The sequence below is a fragment of the Myxine glutinosa genome, chromosome 4 (genome assembly GCF_964187855.1).
Source record: "Myxine glutinosa chromosome 4, kmMyxGlut1.1, whole genome shotgun sequence".
Classification (NCBI taxonomy): Eukaryota; Metazoa; Chordata; class Myxini; order Myxiniformes; family Myxinidae; genus Myxine; species Myxine glutinosa.
In genome coordinates, this window is record NC_136264.1 from 72,152,666 (window position 1) to 72,177,992 (window position 25,327).

The window sequence follows — 25,327 nt, forward strand, 5'->3', positions numbered from 1 at the left end:
TAGATGGGAGGGTTGTCCAGTCGGTCTTTTCGGAGAGACATCGTAAGAGTGTGAGATTTGTCAGGATTGAAAGACATATTCCACTTGTTTGCCCAGTCAGTGATTTTGTCCAGGTCTGCAGAGAGTGAGGAGGCTGCAGACTGCCGATATGAGGGATGAGGTATGGAGCAGCAGAGAGTGGGGTCATCAGCAAAGAGATAGAGAGGATTTTCCAGAGAATCGGGGAGATCATTGATGAAGACCAGAAAAAGCACAGGGTCCAGAACACTGCCTTGGGGAACTCCAGCCTGAACGGGAAGGGGAGATTAGAGAAACCCAATCAGGGCCGCACCCTGACTACGACCAGAGAGGAAGTCCGCAAGGCATGCGTGGAGATTTCCATGGATACCATAGGAGGAGAGTTTGGTGAGCAGAGCGGGGTGCCAGACCATATCGAAGGCACGTGATATGTCAAGGGAGACAGCTCTGATTTCCTGTTTGGCATTAATGACCTCCATCCATTGTTGAGACAGCAGAAGCTGCATGTCCAGAGTAGAGTGACCTGGTATGAATCCAAATTGATGATCTGAGATCAAGCCATTGGAGAAGAGGAAGGATTTGATATCCGAAGCAATGATGGATTCCATGACTTTGTGATAATTAGGAGCAGGCTGATTGGTCTGCAGGTGCAAGGATCTGTTTTTGCACCTTTTTGTGTAAAGCGGTGATGTTGGCTGATTTCCAAGCTGATGGCAGATGACCTTGAGCAAAAGAGAGGGTGATGAGAAGAGAGAGAGGGAGTGAAAGAGCGGCAGAGCAGGATTTTAGGACCTGTGGGCTGATGCCGTGAGGTCTAGTTGCAGAATCAGAGTCGAGGATTGACAGAAACTTCTCCACCTTGTCGGGAGAGAAGGACACAGAGTCCAGGAGCAGCTGGGTGTAGCTGGGTTTAGGGAATGTAGGAAGGAAGAACTGTGAGAGATTGAATTTTTATTTGAAATGAAGAGATTTGGTGAGCAAATCGAAAACAACCTTTGAAAGAAGAAGAAAAGTGTGTTATAATATACAACAGAATACAACACTTCAGGGGGAAGTTTAAACATTTTTAAACTAAATCATGAAAACTATCTGGGGAAATTCCCTAAATGAGGGCATGAAGGATTCCTAAGGGGGATTAATGATTCCAGCACAGGTTCAGAAGCAGGAACAGAAGAATAGGAGATTAACAGCCAGGAGAGCAGGGAGCGAAGGAACAGGGAGGTGTATAAGCAAATGTGTTTGTACGGGAGGAGAGGCCTACTTTTTAAATTCTTCGTTGATGTGTTTTTTTGAAGGTTAGGTGAAAGTGGATCAGAGGAAGAAGGATAAAGTTAAAGAAGTATGGTGAAAACTACAATTGGAAAGGTGTCGGCTGGAGATGATTGACTTATGAAGGAAGGAGAGAGAAAAAAAACGGGTGGGGTGAAACACGTGGTCGAAGAACGAACGGCCATGGGGAGAGAAGGAAATTAGATTTTATTTTATTTTTTGAATGGCCCATGGCACTGTAGCCAACCTTCCTGGATGTGGCCACAAGAGAAAACTTGATCGAAGATTGCAGCGAAGGATTGTTCAAATGGTGGAGAAAGCACCTCGATCAACTGCCAACCAGATTCAAGCTGAACTTCAGACACAAGGTACGACAGTTTCAACTCGCACCATCCGTCGCCAACTCAATGAAAGGGGGTTCTATTGTAGGAGACCCAGGAGGACCCCACTGCTAAGAAAGCCAGATTGGAGTTTGCCAAAACACACCTGGACAAGCCAAAACCCTTCTGGAAGAATGTCCTGTGAACAGATCAGACCAAATTAGAGCTTTTTGGTAAAACACATCATCTCTATGTTTACAGAAAACAAAATGAAGCCTTTAAAGAAAAGAACAACTTCCCTACAGTCAAACATGGAGGACGTTCAGTGATGTTTTGGGGTTGCTGTGCTGCCTCTGGCACTGGGTGCCTTGAATGTGTGCATGGCATCATGAAATCAGGAGATTAGCAAGGCATTTTGGAGTGCAATGTTCAACCCAGTGTCAGAAAGCTGGGTCTCCGTCGAATGTCATGGCTCTTGCAGCAGGACAATGACCCCAAACACTTCAAAAAGCACCCAGAAATGGTTCAAGACAAGACACTGGACTGTTTTGCAGTGACCAGCAATGAGTCCAGATCTAAATCCCATTAAATACCTGTGGGGAGATCTGAAAATAGAGGTTGGGAGAAGGCACCCTTCAAATCTGGGAGAACTGGAGCAGTTTACACAAGAAGAGTGGGCCAAACTGCCAGTAGAGAGGAGTAGGAAGCTCATTCATGGCTACAGGAAGTGCTTGACTGCAGTTATTTTGTCCAAAGTCTGTGCTACCAAATATTAAGTCTTGGGTGTCAATAATTTTGTCAATGCCATTTCTTTTTATTTACTGATTTAAAAGGAAATATTAAGTTCTGAATCAAAAACAAAGGTTCTGTAATATTAACAGTGAAATAAAGAATTGTGGAGACCAAATACATTTGTCAATTTGAACTTATTTTTAGAGAAAATTGTGAGTTATTTGAAAAAAGTGCGAGGGTGCCAATATTTTTGACCATGACTGTACTTTGAAGCTACTTAAATATCACTAGGCCAATGGTTGTTGTTGCTTTTGTTATTGTTGTTGTTGCATAGCTCCTGACAGTTCTTTCAAACAAGCCCGTGGCACTGAGACAGCCGATCAATCTCGCAGGAGCGACCCAGATATCCACCAAATCCAGGATAGTGTACCCCCGCCTTCACAAAGTCAGGGCGATGACAGAGTTAGAGGGGGAGAGAGAGAGAGAAAGAGAGAGAAAGAAAGAGAAAGTGAAAGAGAGAGAGAGGGAGGGACAAGAGGGAAAGGGCCAGTCCATGGGGACCAATGGGCATTCAATGTGACCGCGCTGCCCTGACATTGCCAAATCCGGCCACAGGGAAGAATGGGGAAGATTTGGCCTCACCGCTTCAGACTCGCCGTGAAGAGGCAGCCACGATAGTTGGCTAAGCCAATGGTTGTTGGAAGTGTTGGTGCTAACTAGCCCATTCTTTATAAAGGACAGTGAGATCTTTAACGTCCAACAACTAATGCGATCAGAGGGACACCATTTATGGTCCATCTAAGGGATTCCAGCCTCATCCTGCATGTGCAACATTTATAGATTGGCCGATATTCAAACTCAAGCTAGATAGCTCAGAGGCGAGTGTGAGTATAGTATCCTATAGTTATAGTACATTGTAGTATAATGTATAGCACAGTATAGTATAGTCAGGCAATGATAAAAATTTGCTTGCATTTATCACACCAGGAACAGGAAACTTCAAAAACAATATTTCAAGGTACGTCTGTCATACAAAAAGCCTATTTATCCATTTATCCAAAGCCAGTCGCCGACTGGGCATCCTCTGTCGTGCGAAGTCCTTCCTTGGCACACCTGAGCTCCACACCACATACAAGGCTTTCATCCGCAGCTTAATGGAGTACTGCTCTCCCCTCTGGGCTGGTGCTCCTGCCTCACACCTAGCTCGTCTTCACGCTGTTGAAACCAAAGCATTCAGAATCATTGGAATCTCCCGCGATGACGCTATCTCCGAGGGCCTTTCACTTACTCACCGCAGGCAGGTTGGTGGTCTTTCCTTCTTATACCGACTCCTCTCCAGCCTTGCTCCCCCAGCTCTCTCTGGGCTCTGTCCCCCAAATATTCCTACAGGTCACACAAGATCTGCCTGCAACCCTCTGATGGTTAAACTGCCAAAATCAAGACTCTCTGCTCACCTTCACTCCTTCATTCCTCTTTTCTCCCACCTCTGGAACAAACTCCCTCACTCTCTTCAATCCCACCCCTCCCTTCAGGTCTTTAAAACGGCTTTAAAACCATCTCTTATCTTCCCCAATCCAAAACCTTGATCTTTTCTACCCCCGCTAATTTCACCCCAAATCCACTTTTTGAGGTGTCGACTTCTTTCCTGGAAGTCCTTGGTGTCCTTGCGTTTTATACCTATCCTGCCCACCCCCAGGCCCTCTCCCTCCCACACATCTCCCGATGTCCCTGCTCTCAAATGTTGTGTTTGTGTGCTTCCTCCCCTTCTCTCCCCATCTTGTCGACCGCTCCCCATTTTATATACTTTGTTTGCTTATTTGTTTGATTTGTTTGTTTGATAAATGTTAGCTCTTTCACGAGCCTCGACTCTGTATACAAAAAAAAAAAAATCACTGGTGCATGAAATAAAAATTATTGTTCATCATACTCTCAATGTATCGCTAAATTAAGTCGCTCGTTAAATTAACACCAGGGGGTTGACTCAGCCTGTCATCCTTCCGAGGTCGGCAAATTGAGTACCAGCTTGCTGGGATGAATGATCCCGGTGTGTACCCCGGTTTAGAATAGGTACACCGTATCCCTGCGCATCGTAAGAGGTGACTAAGGGTTGGCGCCAGGAAGGGCATCCGGCCATAAAAACATTGCCTCAAACAGGGAACCATGATTGTCATGGGGCCCGCAAGGCTAACCCCTGCTCTAGCGGGGAAAATGGCCTTAAAACGATCATTCATTCATTTTTCATTCATCATACTTTCAATGTATGACCATCAACAAGCAAATCCTGCAATTTATGAGAACATTTGAAAATTTTATATGATTTACTCACATCCTTCAGACTCACTTGTAGAAATATTTTACATATTTCCATGGCTAAAAGACACGCTTGTCCAAAAAAAACATATACAGTGGGGTCCTCGTTATACATCCAAGATACGTTCCAGAAAAGTTTGACTGATAAGGAAACGACAGATAGCGGGGAATTTTCCCCCCACAATAATTAATGTAATTAAGGGGAGATGTGATCCAACACTTAGTTTACGTCTTATACAGAACACCACTTAACAAGCCAAGCAATTAAACAATACATATGAAACACACAAAACAGGAAAAAATACAATAAATTAAATAAATTTATATCCCCAAACACCTTTTTTTATCTTACTTTCCATATATTTTAACTATTTTATAATGATAATTCAGTGGTCTTACACCTTCAAAAGTTGGCTGATCGGGCATGCTGGGACTGGCTGGTGGAAGTGATGAGGAGTAAGCTAGTCGGAGGAGGATGGAGACGCAGTGGAAGGGTCATCCACTGCCATCTCAATATCATCTGAAGGCTCGACTACGGATGTTGCAATATTAATTTGGAGGTCAGAAGGTCCTGTTTTTTCCATGAATGGTTTGGATTCCTTCGCCTTTCTGAAGAATGCATCAAATATCGTCTGCTTACCCACAGACATTTTGACATCATAAATTGCTTTGTAGCATGCCAAGCTGATTATTGCTCGTTGACATTGTTTAAAAATACGTGGCGGCACTAAGTCCAACAATGTACAGCGTGATATAAAGTCTGAGAGAGAGAGGCTGTAGTGCATTGTGGGATGGAATGCAGGAAGCTGGTACGCAAAGCATTGTGGGTGGGACCTGGCAAATGGTCGTCTGTCCAATGGATGTTAGTGTGGGAAATTGTCGGTCGTTTTGGACGTAAAATGAAAATGTTCCAAAATAACTTATGGACGTATATGGGAAACAACATATAATCTGAGAGACATAAAGCGAGGACCCCCTGTACACCCAACTGGATGGAAACTACACCTGTATAGCAGCCAAGTTTTTTTCTTCATCAGATGGAGCTTGGTGCACGAAGCGAAGCCAGTTGGAATGACGGGGACTGCTGGCATCAAGCACAAAGAGTGGTTCACCATGTTCATCCTGCACCTGGGGAAGTAATGGTAGTGATGCAGAGGAAGGAAGTGTAAATAAAGAGGCGAAAGCTTTTAGTTTATATAACTTTGATTCTAAATAGATTTTTGTTGACGAGCTTGTCTGTTTCAAGAATCATCTGATTAAAGGAGAATAGATAAACAATGGACAAAAACTATTAGCAACTAGATGGTATTCATAGAATACTTACCCTGCACAGTCAACTTGGTGTGAGCCAACTCTTTTGTTTTTGAAGGGTTTTTTCTTTGATCCAAAATGGCTGCCGGACCACGTGAGCGACTACATCATAAATTTATATTTTCTAATATAATTGTTGCATAGATCATGCTCAAAAAATTTCAAACTGATCAGACTAAGCATTGTCCCTGTCAAATTATGATGTCATAATTATGACAAAAAAAAAAAACCCACCTTTAGAGGCCATTTTTCCCCGCAAGCGGGGGTTGGCCTTTTTCGGGCACCGTGGATTGTTGTTGTTTTTCGGTTCCCTTTTTGAAGCAATGTTTTACGGCCGGATGCCCTTCCTGCCGCCAACCCTGTTTGTCGCCTTTTACGACAAACAGGGAATTACCAGTGAACTGGTACTCAATTAGCCGACCTCGGAAGGATGACAGGCTGAGTCAACCCCCCTGGCGTTAATTCAGTGATCGACCGGGATTCGAACCCAGGATCCTAGGATCCTAAGCTGGCACCCTAGCCGCTAAGCCAACGCCGCTAAGCCAATGCCATAATTATGACACCAATGACGTAATCGTTAACAACACCTATTCCTCAATACGGAGTTCTTTATAATGAGACACGTTTCAATTTTTTCCAAGGAGCGATTTTGGAGATATAGAGGTGTAACGATTTTCAGTTTTAACAAGATGGCACCTGTACCACGTGACCAATTATGTCATAATTATCATTAAAATATTCGACAGGAGGTGCTCCTACAGTGAAAATTTTGTGTCCATCAGACCAACAGTTGCAGATTTAAAAAAAATTCATACTGATCGGATGAAGCGTTATACTTGTCGAATTATGACATCATAATGAAGGCACCGGTGGCATCATCATTAATATATCTTATTCCCCATGGGGAGTACTTAACAATGAGCCTTGTTTTAACTTTTTCCATTGAGCAGTTTGGGAGATATAGAGGTGTAAAGTTTTTCCAAGATGGCGCCTGTACCACATGACCTATGAAATCATATTATAATTCACATATTCTACAGGAGGCGCTCCGATGGTGAATTTATTTTGTCAATCGGACAAAGAATTGCAGAGAAAAAAAAATCCATACTGATCAAATCAAGTGTTGTACTTGTCAAATTATGACGTTATAACTAAGGTACTGATGACATCATCATTACCAACATCACCAACACTTTCAACACCAACATCACCAACATCACCAACATCACCAACATCACCGCTTTGCACAAAAAAGGTGCAAAAACAGATCCTAGCAACTACAGACCAATCAGCCTTCTCCCAATTATCAGCAAAGTCATGGAATCCATCATTGCTTCAGATATGAAATCTTTCCTCTTCTCCAATGGCTTGATCTCTGACCATCAATTTGGTTTCAGACCTGGTCACTCTACTCTGGACATGCTGCTTCTGCTTTCTCAAAAATGGATGGAGGTCCTCAACACCAAACAGGAAATTAGAGCTGTCTCCCTTGACATTTCACGTGCCTTCGATACGGTCTGGCACCCCGCTCTGCTCACCAAACTCTCCTCCTTTGGTATCCATGGAAATCTCCACGCATGGCTGGCGGACTTCCTCTCTAGTCGTAGTCAACGTGTGGCCCTGAATGGGTTTCTCTCATCTCCTCTTCCTGTTCAGGCTGGAGTTCCCCAAGGCAGTGTTCTGGGCCCTGTGCTTTTTCTGGTCTTCATCAATGATCTCTCTGACTCTCTTGAAAATCCTCTCTATCTCTTTGCTGACGACTCTACTCTCTGCCGCTCCATACCTCATCCCTCAGATCGGCAGTCCGCAGCCTCCTCACTCTCTGCAGACCTGGACAAAATCACAGACTGGGCAAACAAGTGGAACATGTCTTTCAATCCTGACAAATCTCACACTCTTACGATGTCTCTCCGAAAAGACCGACTGGACAACCCTCCCATCCACTTTCTGAATAATCCTCTCCAAGAAGTTCTGTCACTCAAGCGTTTGGGTCTCACTATCTGCCATGATCTTTCCTGGGAAAACCACATTTCAAATCTGGCCTCCAAAGCCAGTCGCCGACTGTGCATCCTCCGTCGTGCGAAGTCCTTCCTTGGCACACCTGAGCTCCTCACCACATACAAGGCTTTCATCCGCAGCTCTATGGAATACTGTTCTCCCCTCTGGTCTGGTGCTCCTGCCTCACACCTAGCTCGTCTTCACGCTGTTGAAACCAAAGCGTTCAGAATCATTGGAATCTCCCGCGATGAAGCTAACTCCAAGGGCCTTTCACTCACTCACCGCAGGCAGGTTGGTGGTCTTTCCGTCTTCTACTGACTCCTCTCTGGCCTTGCCCCCCCAGCTCTCTCTGGGCTCTGCCCCCCAAATATTCCTACAGGTCACACAAGATCTGCCTGCAACCCTCTTATGGTTAAACTGCCAAAATCAAGACTTTCTGCTCACCTTCACTCCTTCATTCCTCTTTTCTCCCACCTCTGGAACAAACTCCCTCACTCTCTTCAATCGCACTCCACCCTCCAGGTCTTTAAAACAGCTGTTCACCACCATCTCTTATCTTCCCCCATCCAAAACCTTGATCTTTTCTACCCCCACTAATTTCACCCCAAATCCTACACTTTTTTTTGAAATACCAACTTCTGTCCTGGAAGTCCTTGGTCTCCTTGTGTTTTATACCTCCCCTTCCCACGCCTCATCCCCCCAAGCCCTCTCCCTCCCACACTTCTCCCTGCTCTCAATGTTTTTGTTGTGTGCTTCCCCTTCTCTCCCCATCTTGTCTTCCGCTCCCTCTTTTTATATATTTTGTTTGTCTGGTTGATTTGTTTGTGAAATAAATGTTAGCTCTTTCACGAGCCTCGATTCAGTACACAAAAAAAAAAAAAAAAAAAAAAAAATCCCCCATGGGGAGTTCTTTACAATGAGCCATGTTTCAATTTATTCCATGGAGCGGTTTCAGAGATATAGAGGTGCAACGTTTTTCGATTTTTCCCAAGATGGCGTCCATACCACGTGATCTATGACATAATTAGGAGTAAAAAAAATCTACAGGTGGAGGCGCTCATATGGTAAAATCTCGTGTCAATCAGACCAACGGTTGCCGAGAAAATGAATTTTAAAAATGCAGACACGTACGTCACACATACGCACGTTCCGAATGCCTAACCCTAGTCAATCCCACGCTTCCCACCTAAAGCAAACTTGAACAATGGCAAAAAGTTTCATAACGAATGGCCCAATATCAAGTTTGAGTCTATCTAGTTTTGACCACTGTAACTCTTAATTTTAACTCAAAATTTGAAATTTCATTCCTTGTAGAACTTTTTGCCATCTTTCAACTTTGCTTTTGGTGGGAAGCGTGGGGATTTGCAATGGCGCGCCATCGACTTCGCTCTAGTTATTTTTTTCAAAGCACTATTAATACATTTTATACTCTAAAGTTAGGTAAATCATTTAAATAAGATACTGTGAAGTGCAAATATAATTTGCTTGGAAGTGCAGAGCTAAATTTGTAATATATTTCCAAATATTGATTGTAACCCTGACCAGCACTGCTTAAATAACCCGATGTGAAAATGATAGGCTATACCATTTTGGGTAGGCCTGGCCCACCCAGAGTTACAGCCATGCCTGTATCGTTAATTAATAAAGTTCATTGGTAGAGCTAATTTTGACCTGCACGTGTATTTCACCTTTCTTTTCTATCCACTTGGGTGGGCCTGTTTTGGCAGCGCCGTCTTTTCACAAGTAGCATTTTAGTGCTGATCCCAAGTTCACGTTAAGAGCAAACCACAATATGTTGACTAGCATTACATTTACACCAGGAAAGTGAACTGGATTACCCCCTTCCTTCCTCTTCACCCCCACCAAAAAACAATTATTGAACCGATTACTTTTTACTGAGTGACTATCCAATAATCTATATATTAAAGTAGCAGCAGTTTTCTGTCCGTCTGTTTCTCTCTTTCCGCCCATTGGTTGGACAGCTGGCCTGACTCCACCCACAATGACGTCATTGCATTAGTAGGAAGGCTGACTCCACCCACCGACATTTTGATTTTCATGCAGTTCAGGCCGAACACATCGTCGAACCAGTAATATTCACAATCGCCATGCCCGACCTTTACATTGCTAAAACAAACTTCTGGGAGCATGCAAGGCAGCGCTCAGTTACCTATACACCACCAAAGAAAAAGCCCTGAGACTACCCCACTTTAGAAGAATGTTGTAATCCAAATCCTTACTACTGAGCTGCCTTTAACTATATTTGTATCCACAACCTGTAGGGCTGTACCCATATATATGATTTATCGTCCCAATTCAAAATGACAGGATGTTGAATTGGCTGGTGCCGTGGACAATCCACTTCTTTTGGGTTTTCTTATATATACAAAGTCAAGGATTATGGAAGAGCTAGAACAGAGAACGGATTAGGATGCAACAGAACAAAAGGAACAGCAGAAAGAGTGGGGGCATGCAGGGCAGCAGCAGGGTTGAGGAACAAAATAGAGGGAGAATTGGACAAATAAGGTGTGTGGGCAGCAATGAGGGGTAGGGAGGATTTGTTAATTACAGTCACGTGAAAAAGTAAGTACACCCCATGTAAAGTTTTGACTTTTTCAACATATTTCAACATACAGCTATTTGATCTTCATTTCAACAATATTGATAGATAAAGGTGAAATAACATAACAAATATCATGAAACATTTACATTTTGTAGTCCATTGTATAATTTAAATAAACATAAATGCAAATTTCGCATGTGTAAAAAGTAAGTACACCCCAACATTTATCACTACTTCAAATACCTAAAATTAGAATCAGGTGCACCAGCTCAGGTGCAAATGATGAGAACATCGTTAGAGAGGATCTTGGAGGAACCTGTCTTATTTAAACCTCAGACATTTCGTTTGGTTTGCTCTTTGTTGTTGAAGTGTGCGGCGTCACCATGCCTAGATCAAAAGAGCTCTCCGAGGCCTTCAGAAAGAAGGTTATAGATGCCTACGAGTCTGGGAAGGGATTTAAAAAGATCTCCAAACAATTTGAAATCAATCATTCGACTGTCCGGAAGATAATGTACAAGTGGAGAAGATTCCAAACAACTGCCAACTTGTTCAGGCCAGGCCGCCCCAGGAAGTTCAGCCCGAGAGCAGACCGCAAGATGCTGAAAGAAGTCTCTAAGAACCACAGAATGTCATCACGGGACCTACAGGTAGATCTTGCCACTGTTGATGTCAAAGTACATGAGTCTACCATCAGAAAGAGGCTGCACAAATTTGATCTACATGGGAGGTGTGCCAGGAGGAAACCTTTGCTGTCCAGAAAGAACATCAGGGCAAGCCTAAAGTTTGCCAATGAACACCGAGGCAAAGACCAGCACTTCTGGAACAATGTGCTCTGGACAGATGAGTCAAAGGTAGAGCTATTTGGCCACAGTACCAGAAGACATGTTTGGCGAAAACCAAAGACAGCATTTGACCACAAGAACCTGATACCAACTGTAAAGCATGGTGGTGGAAATATTATGGTTTAGGGCAGCTTTGCTGCATCAGGGCCTGGGCAGCTCACCATCATAGAATCCACTATGAATTCTTCATTGTACCAGAGGGTGCTTGAGGATAATGTGAGGCCATCGGTCGGAAAGTTGAAGCTCAACCGAAGGTGGACCTTGCAACATGACAATGACCCTAAACATACCAGTAAATCCACCAAGGAATGGCTGAAAAGAAAGAAATGAAGGGTTCTGGAATGGCCAAGTCAAAGCCCGGATCTAAATCCCATTGAGATGTTGTGGGGGGATTTGAAACGAGCTGTACATGCAAGAAACCCCTCAAACATCGCACAGCTGAAAGAATACTGCATGGAGGAGTGGGCAAAAAAATTTCCCCCTCAGTCTATGTCAGAGACTGGTAGACAGTTATAAGAAACATCTACTTGAGGTTGTTTCTACCAAAGGAGGCAATACCACCTTTAGAGCCCAGGGTGTACTTACTTTTTCCACATGCGAAATTTGCATTTATGTTCATTTAAATTATACAATGGATTACAAAATGTAAATGTTTCATGATATTTGTTATATTATATCACCTTTATCTATCAATATTGTTGAAATGAAGATCAAATAGCTGTATGTTGAAATATGTTGAAAAAGTCAAAACTTTACATGGGGTGTACTTACTTTTTCACGTGACTGTACATGCCTTTTTGAGTCATAGTATAGTGAATTTTATACGCTTTATAAAGTTTCAACAAGCGTTACGCCTCGGTCCCCCGTCGGGGAAGTGATGTGAGTTGACAAAGTGGAAGACGCAGAAAACATGCTATGATATGATATTTTGCTCACAAGGTTCAGACATACATGGAGGCGGCCATCTTGGATTTTGACGTGGCGACCCAATTTTCAATAGCGTTCTTCCTTATGCCTAGATACACCCACACACCAGATTAGAAGTTGGTACTTCGCTTATTTTTCAAGATATTCCACTCACAAGGTTCAGACATACATGGCGGCGGCCATCTTGGATTTTGACGTGACGACCCAATTTACAATAGCATTCTTTCTTATGCCGAGATACACCCACACACCAAATTAGAAGTTGGTACTTCGCTTGTTTTTCAAGATATTCATCACACAAGGTTCAGACATACATGGCGGCGGCCATCTTGGATTTTGACGTGGCGACCCAATTTTAAACAGCGTTCTTGCTTGTGCCTAGATACACCCACACACCAGATTAGAAGTTGGAACTTCGCTTATTTTTCAAGATATTTCGCTCACAAGGTTCAGACGTACATGGCGGCGGCCATCTTGGATTTTGACGTGGCGACCCAATTTTAAACAGCGTTCTTCCTTATGCCTAGATACACCCACACACCAGATTAGAAGTTGGAACTTCGCTTATTTTTCAAGATATTCAGCTCACAAGGTTCAGACGTACATGGCATCAGACATACATGGCGGCGGCCATATTGGATTTTGACGTGGGTTGCACCCGCACACCAAATTCGAATGCGGTCCTTCGCTTACGCACGCCCGCACGCACGCTCGCACGCTCGCACGGACGGACGGACACAGGGGAAAACCATAGTCCCCCTTTCGCTCCGCTGTGCGACGGGGGACAATACTTCAGCCAATATATCTCACAGTGAACTGTTTCATAGAAATTGACTCCAAATGCACAAGTAGGCACAAGCAAAAAGGAGTCAGTTTAATGTCTCCTAAAAGAATGGTGTGTAACACAAGTCATCAGAGACACACAGATTTTGGTCAGAGGCAATCCTGTCTGAAATGGAATCCATGACCACATGGCTCAAAGAAACTCATGTTACCGATGTTCAAAATGACACAAAGTCAGAGGTAAAAAAATAATCCTTTTGAGATTATTGCTCGATCTAGATTGCTCGATGTTAACTCAACGAAGCATAGATTACAAAGCATATACAAAAATAAACAAATGTTGTACGAGCGGTGAAGTATCACGTCTGTATTACCTCCCACATGAGTTGCAGATCTTTACAAGGGTCCACTTCACTGGGTAATTTCTTCTCGCCTGCAAATGGGCCAAACTTCTCACCCTTAAAATAGAAACAAATAAATGATGAAAGGTAAATAAATGGCAAAGTAGGATCCAATTTTATAGTAATCTATACAATACATTTAATAAGCATATTTGTTACACAGGGACTTGGACTCCACACCCGGGATGCAAACTATGACTGGGAAAAAGGTAGCTTGAATGGGAAATAAACAACAAGCGAAGCGAAGGACGTTAGATAAATAAACTAAAGTAACTTTAGAAAGTAATGGAAATAAAAAGATAAACCATATCTATAATAATAAAAGGCAACGTGTGTCCGTTAGTCAGTCAGTGTGTGTTCGTCTCCTCCATAACTCCATAACTCCACAACCATATAATGTAGTGGCCCCAGACTTTGCATCCATACTTCTCGACTTCCAAGGGAGTGCAATGAAAACTGGGTGTGTTAAAACACCCTCTTTGAAGATCATCAACAGCCTTATTTAATTAAAACAAAACAGGCTTTATCCTTGGTCAGTCCACTATCCCTCGCAGGGGTCTTGCACCTTTTCAGCCTGTTCAAAACACCTTGCCTTGGAACAGGCCGCAATGGTTTCTGCATGATGAAGCGTTCAAAATTTATGTTTTCACTTTCCTCACTCACATAATCGAATGGATGATCTTCATACCTACAAATTGCTGTATACATCACTATTGTAAGTGCTATAGTTTTCAAATTAAGTTTTTTTAAAGTTTTTTTTTAAGTTTGAGAGTTTTGAGTGACTTGTGTTACGTGGTCCTCCCGGTGACTACCTGGTCTCGGTGACCCCCGGACCGTGAGAGGAACTCCGCCAGAAAGATATATTATTTATGCGCTTTCGTAACACAATCAATATGAATTCCAATCAATAAGAAACCCCACACCAAGGATCCGGAATAATCAATGATATATTCCCCGAGCAATCAACAACCATCCACAATCAGCAATCAATAGTACAAAGATGTAAACTCATCTATAATAACTCTAAGATGGCCATCTTATACATTCCTCTCGTGAGCCCCACTCCCGACTCCCTCCATGGTCAATGTCTCTCTCAATGTATCCGTACTCCTGTAGTTCGATCTCCGCACGTGGGCGGTTGAACGGACCCTTCCTGACGTGCTTTCACCGGGCACGTCCCGTACCGGGAACAACAGCTGCACCGCGCACCTCCTGGCCAAGCAAAGCGGGTAAAGCAAAGCAGGCAAAGCAACACGCGGCTTGCCCAGCGCGCGCGGCCCAAGGTGCGACCCGTACGCGGCCTTGTAGACGGTGAGGCGAACTGTGCCGGCTGCTTGGTTCCGTGCACGAACCCATGGTGACTTGACGTGTCAAAGGGTAGTTACACGTCCCGGTAACTCCTCTCGCCAGACGGGCTTTTAAACGCCGATTCTGTTACGTTGCTCAATAGCGATACCGCTCGCGTCCGAGCTCGGCGAGGAAGAAGAAGAATCGTCGCGTCTCCAGGACCTCGTGTCTTTTCTTCTTCCGTTTCCGGTCTCCTTTTTCTCAGAAGGGCTCCTGACCCTTTAATCACAACAACCTTTAATCGACTACACATTGATAAGCAAAGCCCTGAATAGTAATTCACATACATTCACATAAATATGTAACACTCCCCCCCTTCAAGAAAGAAAGTTTGAACCCAGCGAAAACTTTTTTTGCCGGCCAACTTGGATAAACAAACCAGATAACTCACCCCCCCCCCCCCCCCAAATCATCAGTTCCCCCCGGGCACAGTCATCACTTTAAAATAAAGCAACAATATTTCACCCAATCCCCTAGATTAATTCCCTCTGGACCAAGCGTCAACCACTTCTGGTTTCTCTTGAATGACGGTTAAGAGGTGGTGACCAAAGCCCCAAAGTTAAACCTCTCGATAGCACTTTTTCGGGAGGCCCAGCTGAGTATTCCCTACATGGACGCCTTAAGGAATGTGGAGTTCACGGTTAGTCCGGGGAGGAAAGTTCATTACATGGACGCCTTTGAGAACGTGGAGTTCACGGTTAGTCCGTGCAGGAAAGTTCACTACCTGGACGCCTTTAAGAACGTGGCGTTCACGGTTAGTCCGTGTAGGAGCCCCGGCTCGGCGGCTCCCCCGTATCTAGTGCTTCAACTTCTCCAGACTCCTAACAGTTACGGTGGGACCCCTTGTCCCAGCCGTTACTTGACTGGCGGTCTCCTTCTCGGCCAGTGCTCTGACATTCCTTCTTTCGGGAGGTGCCGTAACTCTGGGAGCCTCCATAGTAATATCGGCTGCTGCCAACCCCAAAACTACCGCCAAGTTGTCCTCTTCGGTAGACCTCTCGACGCCTACGAAATGCCTTCCCTACTGTTATGGTCCGACCCTCCAAATTCTTACCATTCCAATTCTTCTCTGCCTCTCTGGCGTCTCTTGTGCTTGCAAACGTGACAAAGCCGAACCCTCTTGACCGTTGCGTTTCCCTGTCTTTTACCACCCGCACTTCCACCAGCGGCCCATATCTGTTGAAGACAGAGGTCAGAACCTCTTCCTCTGTGTTGAAGTTCAGTCCCCCTACAAATAACTTGGAACTTTTGTCGCCATCCCGAGCTGGTGGGGTGTTATTTTCCCTGCTGTGCTCTTTACCAACCCTCGGGTTACCATAAATTTGCCCCCCGGCCAAATCATTTCCGATAATCACAGATACTCCCTCTACAGGAAGCGTGGCTTGTAAACCGACGGTGACCGGTCCTGACACCAAATCGGATTCCAAATGGATGACATGAAGTGGGGCACTAACACAGCCACCGATCCCTTGTAACCGAACACTATCACCAATTGCGGTACTCTTTGACAATGGCAAAATGCCTTCAAGCATTAAGGATTGATGGGCTCCTGTGTCCCTCAAAACCCTAACCGGTCTTGGGTTAGTCAAGTCTCCCTTGAGTGAGACCAACCCCTCATAAATAAATGGTTGGTAACTCTTCTGTGGGCGATTTCTTACGTTTGCCATCGCATTCGGAGTTGTACTAGTCGGACTCCGCTCTGGGTCTTCCCTTTTCATGAGGTAACAACTGGACATCAAGTGTCCAGGTTTCTTGCAAAAAGCGCAAGTAGGCCCGGAGGAAAAACTCGTGGTCTGCCTCGGCCCCCCGAAAAATAAGTTTGTCTTGGGCCCGCAGCCCTCTGATTTCGAACAGGTGGGGTATCCGCGTTGTCCCCATAATCCTCTCGAGGCCGCCGCCATGTATTGTCGTTCTCCGCACCTGCTGTTCCCCACCTCCCCTGCAGAGATCTAGGCGAGGAGTTAGGTTCGTGGACCCCTATCCGGTGTGTTAAGGCATAATCATCTGCCAGGGTGGCTGCGTCCCACAACTTCGGTACTTTCTTTTCCTGCAGGTACACTTTGATGTCCTCGTGGGCACACTGTTGAAATTCCTCCACCAGCATCAGGTCACGCAATGCTTCGAAGTCGTTCCCGACTCCTTTTGATTCACACCACCGATCAAACATATTTTCTTTCACTCTGGCAAACTCCACATGGGTCTCACTCTCCCTCTTCCTGGCATTCCTGAATTTTTGCCGGTAAGCTTCCAGAACCAACTCATAGGCTTTGAGGATGTGCTTCTTCAATACCTCATAATCTGCACATTGGTCCATTGGTAGCGCCGAATAAATCTCTTGAGCTTTTCCCACCAGCACACTTTGCACTAGTATGGTCCAGGCCTCCTCCGGCCAGTTTAACTGTCGAGCCACTTTCTCAAAGTGGGGAAAAAATTTAGCGACTTCCTTTTCACTGAAGGGTGGAACCAGCCTCACATGTCTGCCCACATCCCAGGTGTTCTGGCAAGGTGTCGACCCCGTCAGCAAGGGTGGTACCTCTCCCCGTTCTCTCATTAAATCCAGCTCCTTGAATTTAATCTCTTGCTGAAGCGCCAGATCACGTTCCTTCAACTCCCTTTCGGCTTTTCTCTCCTCTGCTTCGAGTTCCCTGGCAGCTCTCCTCTCCTCTGCTTTTCTCCCTTCTAACCTTTCCTGGAGTTCTCGTTCCACTCTCCTTTCCTCTGCTTGTTTCTCTTCTCTCCTCTCTTCTGCTTTCCTTTCTTCTTCTGCTCTTTCCTTTTCTGCTTTCCTTTCTTCTTCTGCTAACCTTTCCTGGAGTTCTCGTTCCACTCTCCTTTCCTCTGCTTGTTTCTCTTCTCTACTCTCTTCTGCTTTCCTTTCCTCTTCTTTTAACCTTTCCTGGAGTTCTCGTTCCACTCTCCTTTCCTCTGCTTGTTTCTCTTCTCTCCTCTCTTCTGCTTTCCTTTCTTCTTCTGCTCTTTCCTTTTCTGCTTTCCTTTCTTCTTCTGCTCTTTCCTTTTCTGCTTTCCTTTCTTCTTCTTTGATCCGTTCCTGGCTCCGTAATTGCAACTCCAGTTTCCGGAGCTCAATGTCTTCTGGTTCTTCGGGTAGCCACTGCCAGGCTAACTCGTCCCATGTTCCTAATCCCACCATAGACTGTATCACCGTGGTCTGCAACTCTGCCTTCCTCAAATTAGTTCGGACCTCCAAGTTAAAATGTTTGGCCAATTTCAAGAGGTCCGACTTTAGTAACGCTCGGAACTGTGCCTCACTCGGGGTTACCGCAAAGTTCTGTGCCACAAACGCCATGGTGCCTATCGTTAACACCTGCTAACCTTCACCCAAGACTTTACCCCCAATTTCCCCAAAAATTTACCAATTAATACTTAATTAATAAATTTTAATTAATAAAAATATTATTTTATTATTTTATACAATTTTAGATCCCGGACGTAGACCCAATTGCGAATCCGCAAATCGTAATTTGGACGAGCCCCCAATTCTGTTACGTGGTCCTCCCGGTGACTACCTGGTCTCGGTGACCCCCGGACCGTGAGAGGAACTCCGCCAGAAAGATATATTATTTATGCGCTTTCGTAACGCAATCAATATGAATTCCAATCAATAAGAAACCCCACACCAAGGATCCGGAATAATCAATGATATATTCCCCGAGCAATCAACAACCATCCACAATCAGCAATCAATAGTACAAAGATGTAAACTCATCTATAATAACTCTAAGATGGCCATCTTATACATTCCTCACATGAGCCCCACTCCCGACTCCCTCCATGGTCAATGTCTCTCTCAATGTCTCCGTACTCCTGTAGTTTGATCTCCGCACGTGGGCGGTTGAACGGACCCTTCCTGACGTGCTTTCACCGGGCACGTCCCGTACCAGGAACAACGGCTGCAGCGCGCACCTCCTGGCCAAGCAAAGCGGGTAAAGCAAAGCAGGCAAAGCAACACGCGGCTTGCCCAGCGCGCGCGGCCCAAGGTGCGACCCGTATGTGGCCTTGTAGACGGTGAGGCGAACTGTGCTGGCTGCTTGGTTCCGTGCACGAACCCACGGTGACTTGAGGTGTCAAAGGGTAGTTACACGTCCCGGTAACTCCTCTCGCCAGACGGGCTTTTAAACGCCGATTCTGTTACGTTGCTCAATAGCGATACCGCTCGTGTCCGAGCTCAGCGAGGAAGAAGAAGAATCGTCGCGTCTCCAGGACCTCGTGTCTTTTCTTCTTCCGTTTCCGGTCTCCTTTTTCTCAGAAGGGCTCCTGACCCTTTAATCACAACAACCTTTAATCGACTACACATTGATAAGCAAAGCCCTGAATAGTAATTCACATACATTCACATAAATATGTAACACTTGGTGCAATATATTGTTATGGTTTTGCAATAAAAGTCACCCCCTCTAGTTAATTACACGACAACATGTAGCCTGCAGTATTCAGTTCTTTTTCATTAAATGTAAAGGTTAGCTCCCTTCCCATTGTGTAGTAATTAAAGCATATATGCGTTGAGTTAGGCAGGATTCCAACACTCCATGTGGTTGAAAGAAGACGTTGGTTCGTGGGTGGGGGAGGAACAGGCCGTGAAACCTTCCCGAAGGAGGTAGGGCTGAACGACCGCACATGCCCAACAAACGACCAATCGTAGGTCGTGGAACCTTCCAGAAGGAGGTGGGGGGGGGGGGGGGGGGGGAGAGGAATGACCGCACGTGACCAACCTTGGCCAATGGGAAGACGTGGAACCTTCTTGAAGGACATTCCACCCGATAAAGGCCCATGCCGATCGTGCTTCGAGCTCTCTCTCCTCGTTCGTCCTTCAAGCTGGCTGTGCGCCGAGCTGGTTCGTCTGTGCTGCCCTTCTCCTTCGTCCTCCAAGCTGGTTCTTCATCCGTGCTGGGTCGTCCTCCGTGCCGATCCTTCTTCGTGCTGTCTGCCGGCCGCCCGAGTCAGCGTCCGCACGTCCACCGGTACGAATCTAACCGGTGTGTGATTCACCCCATGTGCGAGTGCGCCAGGTGCCTATGTTGGGATTAGATATTTAAGAATTGTTAAGTCTGATTCTCGTCCTTTTTTCTGTGCCATTGTAAATAAAAGACGTGTACATTTTGTTTCCTTTCGACCTGCTCGTGTGCGTCCTTTAACCCATTGACCCAGCATCGCCCCAAACCAAATCCGGTTGCTCAATTAGGCCCATAGATCACGCAGGGTAAAGCCATGACCCACACCGTGCGACCCGCTCGGCGCACCTGATTGGAATAAGGTGTGGGAACGTGAGGGGTTTAATTCCCAGTCTTCCCGGCCACGTGGTCTCGAAGGTATTCAGGTCACGATCGATAACCCTTTGACCCGTGATTGGTGGATTGGCAATTGGAGTTGCTACGCAACCCGCCGGGCGCGAGTTTTGTCTCACGGTCGACGGCCCGTGGACCCGGTGTCTGAGGAGAAACGGGGTCTTAAACACCCCCCCCCCCCCCCAGCCCAACCCCCAGTATGTCGACAGAACCGGGATCCGCAACAATATATGTAGGATGTATGTATATGTAGGATGTATGTATATGTAGGATGTATGTATATGTAGGATGTAAACAAAATGTACAACGAATGTATGTATGACGTATGACGTAGGACGTAGGACGTAGGACGTATGACGTATGACGTAGGACGTAGGACGTAGTACACGATAGAAGAGAGACTGATTACTTGTGTTTGGGTTTACGACCACGCACGAGAAGGAGCAAGTTTTGAAGACATAAGGACAAGATATTTGCAGAGGTTCGATAAGCCAGCTCCTACGCGCAACACGATGAGGGCATGGGAGAATAAGGCCTTTTCAACAGGGAGTGTCCTTGATTTAAAGCGTTCTGGTCGTCCAGCATCACGTCAACGCCATGTGGACATTATTGAAGCGTCCTTCTCGAGATCACCACTGAAATCATCTCAAAAAAGATCTGAGTTAGGCACTCCATGCTCAACAGTCCAAAAAATAATGAAAAAGTATCTGGGATTGAAGCCATTTAAGCCTGGATGTATTAATGCGCTTTCCGATAGAGACTTGGCCACTCGTGAGGTCGCTTGCAAGGCTCTTCTGCAGCGTTTTCTCAACCGTTAAATCAAGACGAAGCGTATTTTTTTTGGACGAGTGTGCTATTTACCTCAGCAATCGATCCAGGAATGTTTATTTTTTGTGCAAAGAAAATCCTCATTTTTAATGAGGAAATTGAACAGCATCCTCATCATTTCATGATGTAGGCAGCAATTTCAGAAGATCACTTCATGGGGCCATATATTTTGATACAAGTGTCAATCACACTGCTTATTTGAACATGCTTCAGACGTGGTTTGTTACACAACTGCATGAGAGGTCTCGAGGCAACAGCTATCCTGCAACAAGATGGTGCACTAGCGCATTATGCTCTCGCAGTTAGAGAATATCTCAACAAATTCAGTGGACGACAGATTGGACGTGGATCTGAGATAGTGTGGCCTCCACGAAGTCGAGACTTAACAACATGTGACAACTCGCTTTGGGGCATTGTGAAAGAGGAAATTTCTCATCTCTGCCTAACAACAGTTGAATTCCTCAAAACAGCTGTCAGGGGCTGCTTTTATGACCTCCAACCCTCAACATGGAAGAATATGTCCAGAAGAACATGGAGAAAAATTCAAATTTGTGCGTAGAATGGAGGGGAGCATACAGATAAATTCTAACTAAATTCTAACTGTGTGCATAGGGACTTTGTGGCCACTCTGTATATACGTAGTGTGTTCAAAAAGTATCCGACCTTTATTTTTCGTGCGTAAAAAAAAGAAGCTAGGGAGGCATTGATTGGTGCACGTATGTAGGCGATCCTAATGCACACGCGTGAATTTTTTCACACCTGCAGAAGCTGTCATTCGACGGCAGACCGCCGATGAGTGAGGAAATGTAAGTGAGCGCCGTCGGATTTTCGTTTTTGACAAAATGACGGAAAAACTTGAACAACGCTACTGCATCAAATTTTGTGTAAAGCTTGGCGATTCCCAAGTGGAAACGATCCGCAAGATTCAACACCGTTCATTCCATTATGAAGGAGGATTTGGGCTTCAGGAGAATCTCAGCGAAGTTCGTACCAAAGCTGCTAACGATTGAGCAGAAGCAAACTCCGTTTGGAGATCGCACAGGACATGCTGGAGACTGTGAACAGCGATCCCAGCTTCCTCAACACAGTGATCACTGGCGATGAGTCCTGGGTTTATGGGTACGACCCAGAAACCAAGTTGCAGTTTTGATGCAAGTTTGATGAAACACAAAATTTGATGCAGTAGCATTGTTCAAGTTTTTCCGTCATTTTGTCAAAAACGAAAATCCGACGGCGCTCACTTACATGTCCTCACTCATCGGCGGTCTGCCGTCGAATGATAGCTTCTGCAGGTGTGAAAAAATTCACACATGTGCATTAGGTTCGCCTACATACGTGCACCAATCAACGCCTCCCTAGTTTCTTTTTTTTTACGCACGAAAAATAAAGGTCGGATACTTTTTGACCACAGTAGTATGTTCTGTTCCAATAAATGTTCTTTCCAGCAGTTGTGAGTTTCCTCATTGGTGCGGCAGCTTGCCTTCATGATCAGAATGCTGCTTTTGTTTTTATTTGAATTTCGATCAGTACACATGCGCTGGATTGACCAGGTCTCAGGTCATTTTGATGAATACCTTCCTCAGCTTAATTCGCTAGGTGCCCATACCAAGAGTAAAGGTCTTTTCTAGCCTTCGCCTGCTAGATACCTTCTTTTTGGGATGTTTCCTTTAAGTCTTGCTTGCATCGTAATACTGGCCAGGGTATCGGTGAACAACCAGGGCCGTTTCCATGACCTACTAAATCCGACTATCTCAGATGTTGAAAATATGATAGTGTCACAGACAAGAGGCCAGGACCCCTCAACGTCGTCTCAGAGTTCGCCCTTGAGCTGCAAAACAGTTCTGGATGGAGATATTATAATCAAGCAGACAGTTCTGGGTCATGGACCACGGCTTCTACATTCAAGGGTCTCCCATGTCTTGCTTGACGGTGGTATACAGAATGTAGGCAGATTTCAGCCACATTACGGATAGGCTATGGGAGGAGCAGAGGGAGATCATATGAAGAGAGTTGTCATTAATATAGCCTGATCCACAGTTCCTGATAACACTATCATATCCTGTACGATCTGTGCCAGGAGATGTGTTCAGGTCACCGAGATTCAAAAGTTGGTCATGGGGGGAAGACCTATGCTACAAGACTCCAATTGCTCATATAATGTATCTTTCTCTGAACTTGCAGATACATCAGTAGGGGCATATGCCACAATCAGAGAAAGGGCGTAATGTCGATGCTTTAGATGAGCCACAAGGAGATGGCCTGAAACAGGGAGCCATGACATCAATGAGCTACTCCCATCACTTGTCAGGAGTAGGGCTACTACATATGTGTGCTGTAACTCCTCTGAATGGATGAAGGTGCATTTACCCACTTGCTGCTGTCTACTGCCAGGTATTCTTGCTTCGGATAAGCCTGCTGCTGATATTCGGAGTCTTGTCATTTCATGCACCATGGCTTCCGGATATCCTAATAATACGTTCAAAGTAGCAATATGTCTAGTATGTCGAAGATCAGGAATTTTGGAGCCAAGGATGTGTCGGCCAAACTTTGTTGGCCTGGGAATGTTATTGGGAATGTTAGGGAATTCTATCCCGGACGACGAACATGTTAGAGAATGTCAATCCCGGATTTTTGTTCATGTGTACTTGCCTGGTTGACGAGAGCGTCTGGAACTCTTGTACTTGGTTGTCCCATCATTTGTCGTTACAGTGTAATCCTCAATAGCAGACAAACAATCATATGACTAAGTATTATGGGAAAGTTGAATTATATACTGTGTCATAAGTCCCAGGACACGGTTTTAGCTGCTTATACAAGATTTAGAACCTGTCCTCTAAATTTCGTCCATAACCTTTTTGACATGTCCTGTTGACAGCGGTGAAAACATAACCTCAGTCCACCTTTGATGGCGAAGACAGTTAGAGTAATAAGATGCCTTAAATTTTGGGAAAAAAACAAACAAACACAAAAACAATTTAGGGACTCTGACTTAACGACAGAACTGCCAAGCGCACGGACGTCCCGGGGGGCGGGGCAAACATGTGCGTGATGACGCAATCGAACTACAGCGTGGCAGATTTCCCATGGACGAGGCTTCACCGCGGTGGGAATTTGAAACTGCGAACTTACCTTGCATACCTGTCGTGCGGTGTACAAGCCAATTCCTTGTCGCACGGCGGATGGTTTCAACGTGAACCTGTCCGGGATGTACATCCCCAACATCGCGACTGCGATATTAAAACGCACAAACGTACAAAGAAAAAACGAACATTTCGACGCGAACAGTTTGCAAAAAAAAAAAACGGGAACCGTTACACTGTCAAGAGTATCTCTGATTGGATAAAAGTTTCTTTCTCCCTGTGTTTGATTGGTCAAACGTTCCGCGTCATCTCCCCTGCGTCAGCTCCTGCGTGCGATCCGATTGGTCAGAAGTTTTCCTCAGACGTTTCCACTCCCCACAACCGGGTTGTGCTGGTGCTGGTCTCATCTTGGGATCAATATTGATCGGAGGGGATTTTAAGGGCGGTTTGCATTCATTATACTTAAAGCCCTTTATAGTTGTTCACTGTGGCGCTTATAAATGAATGAATAAGAACGTCGCGTGCGAATCGGGATGAATGACACAATTAACTGGATGATCGATCGGAACGGAATGATGGGTAAAGCGAGCCATATACATATATTACGTACTTGTGGAGGAGGTTGGGTTATATCTGGCGCACCTGGTGGGAGAAAATGATGCATGTACAACTAGAAGTCACTACAATGAAATCGAGTCTGGGTTCTTCGCTTCACCAGAACGCTTTCAAAACCAGATGATTGATGATGGGATCAAGGTGGAATATTCTGAGACCGAGCCTGTGGTTTGAGACCAATTATGGCTCCGCTTCAGATTTAAAAAATATATTGAAGCGCGGTGCTGCGCGCGCTAAGGCTTACGAAAGGAGCAAGCGGACAACGCGGTTCATACAAAAGAGTCTTTATTCAAAGCACTCAAACTGCAGCACTGAGCTGCTCGGGGCTGCGCGCCCCATGTATATCCTGAGGCCACGCCTCTCTCCCCGGCGTGGCCCACCCCCACTTGGTGTGCGGGGTGATGTCACCACGTCAGTGCTTTCGTGTCCGCCACACGCGCCCCCCCAGAATCCCCGCGCACCTGAAGGGTCAGTTTGTGGGGCAAACGGATGACCCGGCCGAAGCGCCCCCTGGCAACTGGCGGCGTCCGGGATGCAGGGATGCCATCTGGGATGCCTCCGGCTGCCCCTGGGATGGGTGCAGGACCGGGGGGTGGCGTGGCGGCGGGGCTGGGCGGTGCCGGGGGTCCGCCCGCAGGGGTGCGGCCCCGACGCGGGGGTCGGGCCACTGGCGGTGGATG

General features: G+C 45.5%; 1 protein-coding gene across 1 annotated transcript in view; it reads right to left on the minus strand.

Annotated features, from left to right (window-relative positions):
- The window catches only part of PRDM5 (PR/SET domain 5), a 160,596-nt gene extending 136,355 nt beyond the window's left edge, over positions 1–24,241 (minus strand). Inside the window, exons 1-3 of the mRNA XM_068112530.2 lie at positions 24,082–24,241; positions 13,448–13,531; positions 5,655–5,777 (exon numbers count right to left, since the gene is read on the minus strand). Coding sequence (XP_067968631.1) covers positions 5,655–5,777; positions 13,448–13,531; positions 24,082–24,174 — 300 coding nt within the window. The 5' untranslated portion in view covers positions 24,175–24,241. The remainder of the gene's footprint in view (positions 1–5,654; positions 5,778–13,447; positions 13,532–24,081) is intronic.
- Between the last annotated feature and the right edge of the window lie 1,086 nt (positions 24,242–25,327).